Source organism: Temnothorax curvispinosus, unplaced genomic scaffold (genome assembly GCF_003070985.1).
Source record: "Temnothorax curvispinosus isolate PA1 unplaced genomic scaffold, ASM307098v1 QBEX01009614.1, whole genome shotgun sequence".
NCBI classification, from domain to species: domain Eukaryota; kingdom Metazoa; phylum Arthropoda; class Insecta; order Hymenoptera; family Formicidae; genus Temnothorax; species Temnothorax curvispinosus.
This window is the reverse complement of record NW_020219394.1, coordinates 1-7,252: the sequence shown is the minus strand read 5'-3', so window position 1 is coordinate 7,252 and position 7,252 is coordinate 1. Positions and strand designations below refer to the sequence as shown.

Here is a 7,252-nt window from a genome sequence, read left to right as displayed (position 1 = left end):
GGTTAAAAGTGCCAAAAAACGTGTTTTTGGTCACTTTTTAACATCTGTAGAAAAACAATAGGAGCACCGTATTTCTAAAAAATAGAGCCAATTTATAATTATTTTCGTTTTCAGATTTGGATTTTACGGAAAAAAATCTATCAGATCAGTTGCCATTGGCCCGACAAAAAATCCGTGTTCCCCAGTGTTATATAAATATATGAAATATGACCTCATTTTCGCGTTTTATGAACTGATGGGTGATTTAATTTACTTCTCTTGTCGTTGAAGTTCTGACTGTCATTTCTATTTCGATTATATTATAAACTATGATATCATAGGGATAGGCTTAAAAGCCTTCGCACAAGACTCTCGTCTGGTGACATAACGTAACATAACGTGAGTCAATGCACAAGAAACGTACAACGCTGTAACCGCCGATACGTTTCTTGTGCGTTGATCCACGTTCTGTTACGCTACGTTACAATACGAGAGTCTTGTGCGAAGGCTCTAAGTTTTACTTGAATTTTCTCGCAGATTATACTACTTTTAGACCACCAAATTTTGAAATTATTTTTTGTTGGAGAGTGTGAGATTATTTTGATTCAGTTGTCACTGCTGAAGATTTGACTATTCAAAACAAAGCCTAAATGTCCAATGTATAATTATATATTAGTTATTATAACGTTAACTTACGCTAACGTACGCTTTGTCATCCGCATTGTACTGTCAAAGCTTCCTTTACTTGTTACTTTTTAATATATTTATTTCTTATATAGCTTATAATATACCCCATCGAATTGGTAAAGTCAACAACATCGAGAAATTCGATTCAAAGTTTTTCAACATACCCGCAACAGAAGCTCATATAATGGATCCTATGATTAGAATGTTACTCGAGCATACTTATGAAGCAATTATCGATGCGGGTGTAAACCCAAAAGAATTACGGGGAACAAGAACGAGTGTTCTTACAGCAGTTTCTCAGTCAGAGACTCGAGCATATTTTTCTTTTGAAAGTCCTGAGGTGTGATATATTTAATTATTATATAAAACACATTTAATAGAAATTTATTTAAAGAAATAATAATTATATGTGTAAAATTTTTGTCGCAAATATGGAAATCTGTTTCCTTAGTATGTAAAGTTAAGAAAAATTATACAATAGTTTTTAATAATTTTACAAATTTTGACTTGTTATTTATATATTTCAATACTTCAAATATATTTACAAACATGTATTGTGATTAGTTAGCTAGATTACCTATGACTGGATGCAACGTTTCTTTAGTAGCAAATACAATTTCTTACTGGCTTGGCGTTACTGGACAATCGTATAATATTGATACTGCATGTAGTTCAAGTATCTTTGCTATAGTGAAAGCTTACGAGCAGATTCGATCCGGAAATTGCGATGCTGCCATTATCGCGTCCGCCAGTTTATGTCTCAGTCCTCATTACCAATTGCTATTTTACAATCTAGGTATGTATTTATTATATCTTATTATATTGTATGTTACGTCAGAAAAATTATTAATATTGTTAAGGTTTTATTTGTCTATTTGAGAATAGTGAAAAGTTCGAGTGAATTTGATTTCAACAAAAGAAACTTTATTAGAATAACTCCGATATTTACGCCGCAGAAGTCAGAAAAAATAGAAGGAATGAAGATATTTTCTCACAATCATTCTGTTATGTGCCTTTTTTTATGCTATATTAGTTTGAGTTCTTTTCTCGAAGATCCGTGCAGTAGAAAGGCTTTAAGCTGTGTCAGTTATGTTTGGCAAACATTTGAAAATTATTATAGGGATGGTGACCACTCAGGTGTGACCTTGGTATATATTTCTTGTCGCGATAAAAAATTACAACATTTTTGTTCATCGAGCACATTTCGGGTTCTGCACCATACATATTTTTGAACAACATAACTGTAAAGCACTTTACTACTACTTCCACAAGTTCCTTAAGAAGAGTATGTAATATTCCTGAAAGCATTTCTATAAGAAATTTTTGAAGATGTGAACAATTAGATATACCAATAAAGCAAGAAGTTTAAACAAAGAAAATAAAACAAAACACAAAATACCAAGATAGCAAGTTGCCCGCAGGTTGCTGTCAATTTGCTTAAAACTGCTCTGCTTAAGTTGCCTTTAATATTGAGGAAAGAGTCTTCCTATTTTGCCTATTGGATTGCCGACTTTTATTGCCACCAAAACGGTTGCCAACAGATTGTGGCAACTTTTATGGCAATAAGTATGCTACGATCTTTCTGCTTGTTTGCGTAAGGTAATCGTTGTCTGCATAATGCTTTTAAGCTGCTCTAAACGAAATTACTGTTGTCCGGTGACAGCAATATGGTGACAACTGAAGGGAAACTTATGCCAAACACTATTTTCTTTCTTATGCCAAGGAACGCTTGGCTATCTGGGTATTATCAAAATAAAAAGATATTTGACCGGTAAACCAAATCAAATTGTACGACAAGCTATATGCGTGATTGTAACTCTATTAGATATTCTCGAACAGTCTAGAACAATTATATTTCGTTTGGATGCATTAGTACAAATATTTCTTTTTGTACTGTCTCCTGTGAAATCAACAAACTCTTGTTGTGTATGAATTATATTAAGATTATGTTATTATTTTACGTTTTTGTTTATCCAATAACGTGCCCTGTGAAACAATCGCACTCTTTGTCTATAATGTTCAATAAGCTCATGCTTCCTTTCTATCCTTACATTTAAATATTGAATCAAAACTTGAAAAACTTTATTTAATAACATGAATTAATTTCTTTCTAGGGGTTATATCTTCTGATGGTTACTGTAAACCCTTTGACCAGGAAGGCGCGGGATATATGCGTAGCGATACGATCGCGGTAGTATATCTGCAAAAGGCAAAAAATGCAAGAAGAATATATGCAACCCTCGTACACGGTAAAATAAATTGCGATGGTTTTAAAGAAGAAGGTATTACCTTTCCATCGGTCGAAAAGCAAAAAATATTGTTGAGTGAATTTTATGAGGAATGTGAAATCTCGCCCAATGAGTTATCTTACGTAGAAGGCCATACAACTGGTACTCCTGTCGGTGATCCCGTAGAAGTTATGTCTGTTGATCAGATTTTATGCGCTAAAAGAAACACTCCTTTATTGATGGGCTCGGTAAAATCAAATATTGGACATTCCGAATCCGCCAGTGGCCTTTGTCAAATCGCAAAGGTACATTTAATTGTAATAAAATGATTTAACACTGACTTTGCTTAAAATGTGATTATAACAATTTATATTTTTTTATATTGTTACAATTATAATTGTATGTATATAATACATTTATATAAAATAATTACTATAATTACTGCTAATAAAAAAATGTGATTTCTTAAAGGTATTATTAGCGATGGAAACTGGTATAATTACGCCTACTATACACCTCAAGCGTCCGCGACAAGAATTAACTGCTATTATCGAAGGAAGAATAAAGATCGTCGAATGGAAAGGTGGTTATGTAGGTATCAATTCTTTTGGGTTTGGAGGGGCTAATGGCCACATATTGTTAAAATCAAATTTTAAACAAAAAATCAACGATGCAGCTTTGAATGATGACTTACCTAGACTTGTAGCTGTGTCTGGACGTACGGAAGAAGCAGTTAAAATCATCTTAGATGATGTAAGCAAATATTATAATGGCTTATTTCATTTATTTCAGAAATAATTTTTGATATTAGTTTTTTGTATTATTATATAAATATAATAATTAAATATACTATATAATATTTATATAGTGTCTAAAAAGATATTTGCGTACATAATTGCTTTCGAAATTATTTTAAATTTGCACAAAAAAGAAAAGTCAATAATGTATTAAATATATATTTATTTAATATATTAAGTAATAATAATGCATTTAATAATTGCTAAAGTTTAAATACTGCAGAATAAGATAATATTATCGTCCTTTTTTGTGTAAAATTATTCCAAGAATTATAAAATGTACATTCTTGTTACTGAATGCAGGTGCGAAATCGACCAATAGATGCTGAGTTTATATCTCTGCTACATCATATTCATAATGATGATATAGAAGGTCATCTTTATAGAGGATACATGATAACTGGGTCTAAAATATCTTATAATACAATTAATAAAATAGAACATACTTCATATATCAGAAGACCGATTTGTTTTATATTTTCTGGATTAGGATCTCAATGGTTTGGGATGAGTAAGTAAATATATTATTATAAAATATTTTAAATGTACATTCAACAAAGAAGAATTTTAAGTTATAAAATATATAAGTATACAGAACGTACAAATATGGAGTGTTACGATTATGATCATAACATATTCTTATGTAGTATGTTATCAAACTTATAATAATATATACATAAAAGTTTGCTTTATTGTTTACTATTTATTAAGAAAGAACTTAATTTATTACAGTTAACAAATACAATTAAATTTTATCCTAGAACAAATACTACAATATGGGAAAAAGCTAGAGTTTCTTACGTACCCTTACCGATAACTAAAAAAATTTAATAAATATCTAAATACGCGGATGCATGCACATTGTACATACATATCTGTATATTGTTTAGAAACTTTATTAAAATTTTAATAGGTCGCGCTTTAATGAAATTTCCAGTGTTTGCCAAGGCAATCCAGAAATGTGGTATCGTTTTGAGATCTTACGGTATATCACTTACAGATATATTAACAAGTAATAATAAAAATATTTTTGATAATATATTTAATTTTTTATTGAGTCTTATTGGACTACAGGTAAGAAGAAAATTCTTTGTTTGGCCTTTATAAATTATACTATATACATATATACTATATATTATAAAAATAATTTAAAAAAATTATTTTATAATTACCTCATAATTCTAATATTTATTTAAACCAAATGGAAAGCTATTTCTTTTATATGTATCGCAGGTTGGATTAATTGATCTTTTAACATCTATTGGTGTAGTCCCCGATTTTATAATCGGTCACTCCATTGGTGAACTAATTTGTGGATATGCCGATGGATGTTTAACGGCCGAAGAAACGATTCTGTCGGGATATTTCATCGGTTTAGCCCTTCACGAATCGAAAATAATTCATGGCTCCATGGCTGAAATTAATCTCGACCTTGAAACCTTAAAAGTTATGTGTCCTTCGGATATCGATATAAGTAGCTTGTTACAATAGTTCTTCTAATTTTATTGTAAGCGGTCCAGCGAATTCTATAAAAACATTCCTCACCAAATTGCAGGTATATATTAATGCTTATAAACAATATAATCTTTCTTCTATCTTGTTTCTTTAATTGTTTTATTAAAACAAGCAATTAATAATACTTATGATTTTATTCATTCTTTTAGGCGAATAGTATATCTATAAAAGAAATTTCTTGTGGTTATATACCTTTTCATAGTCGTTACATCAAACCTGCTGTAGCTAAGTCCGAAGAATACTTGAACCGAACATTACCACAAAAAAAGTTTCACAGCTCAAAGTGGCTGACAACATCCTCTTACGAGTACTCCAATACTATACCTTTATGTTCAAAATATTATACAAATCACTTGTTGTCTCCGGTGTTATTCGCAAAAACGATACGTTCAGTTCCAAAAGATACAGTGACGATTGAAGTATCTCCTCAGAATATTCTTCAACACATTTTAAACAATTATTTATACTCTACAGTAACAAACATAGCGCTATATGAACGAACCGAGGATCATAATAATGAGATATTTTTAGAATCAATCGGAAAACTTTATAACGCAGGATTGCAGCCACAGATTGCAAATCTCTATCCGACAGTGGAATTTCCTGTAAGCCGCGGTACCCCAATGATTTCTCCTCTCATAAGGTTTGCATATTTTTCGTTTAGGCACAAATGGACAAATTATCGAAAAACAAACACTTTCATAAATTTTGAAATATTTAGGTGAAATAGTCAGAAGAGAACATGTTTAATATAATAGCAAATTAGAACTTTGAACTCTTTTTCGAACTTGGTTAATTTTATCATCTAATTTCAAAATCACATTTCTGTATTTTGAAGACATTCTATCACCTTACTTATCTCAAAGATAAATGTATTCTTATACATATATGTTAATCCTTTTATGCCTGTTACAAAGAGTAGATAACAGTGATATTTTAGAATCTGTGCTTCAATTTTACATCAAATCTTGAATTAAGTAATTTCCACAATTAATTCGTGTACACGAAGATTATGTAATAATTTCTAATGACGTTTTCAGATGGGATCATTCAGAGAACTTCTTTGTAGTGCAATTTTGTAAAAAGAAAATAATTGACAAGAAGGAAACAGTTGTCAGTATTAGTACAGTTAATGAAGAATTTGCGTATTTAACGGGCCATGTCGTTAATGAAAAAAATTTATTTCCTGCTACGGGATATCTTTTTTATATCTGGGAGATGATCGCATTGTTAAAAAACCAAGAATATATCAATACACCAGTTGTATTTGAAGACGTTAATTTTATTCGTGCTACAGTGCTATCACAACAAAATGAGATCGAATTAACTTTCTCGATCCAAGAAGGTAATATTATTACGTAAACAATTAATTTTCTAGCGTGAGTTCTTTATTTTTTAATTAGATTTTAAAACTTATATGCCGCTTTTATTGCGCAATATATACTAATTAAAATGTAAGAAATATACAGAGAAAATATATGAGAATAACTAATCTTAAAGCGGAATCTTCTTTCTTTTCACAAGTCAACTGCTTTTGTAAGGTCCAGCTTCATATTGACATATTTATATTAATTTCTTATAAAATTATATTACGTTTAATGAATTTACACTTATATCTAGATAGCAATAGGTTTGAAATAATCGAAGGAGATAATGCTACTGTTACTGGAACAGTACGAATTCCAAACAATATTGAAAATGAAAAATTATCAGCTAATTTTGCTGAATATATCGATGATGAGGAAGAAATGAATACAAAAGACATCTATAAGGAATTAAGACTTCGCGGTTATCAATATGCCGGCGAATTTCGTGGATTAAAAAGCGCATCGGTTACTGGATCAAACGGCCATATCGCATGGACATCTAATTGGGTGGCATTTATGGACAGTATGTTACAAATGATGATTTTAGGACAGAATTCAAGAAGCCTTTATGTTCCAACAAGAATTCACAAACTGACTATCGATCCAAAATATCACACACAGATAATTCAGGATTATCCAATTGAAGATAGACGTAAGTAAAATAACTGATACAATGCGG

At 30.6% G+C, this 7,252-nt stretch overlaps 1 protein-coding gene across 1 annotated transcript; it reads left to right on the top strand.

Moving 5' to 3' along the window:
• Positions 1–763: 763 nt before the first annotated feature.
• Positions 764–7,233, top strand: LOC112459197 (fatty acid synthase-like). Its single transcript, XM_025023213.1, is given in 11 exon segments — positions 764–1,006; positions 1,231–1,462; positions 2,781–3,199; positions 3,366–3,647; positions 3,995–4,202; positions 4,629–4,765; positions 4,925–5,164; positions 5,166–5,246; positions 5,356–5,849; positions 6,247–6,551; positions 6,827–7,233. Coding segments are annotated over 11 exon segments (2,961 nt in total). The 5' UTR covers positions 764–850.
• Positions 7,234–7,252: the final 19 nt, after the last annotated feature.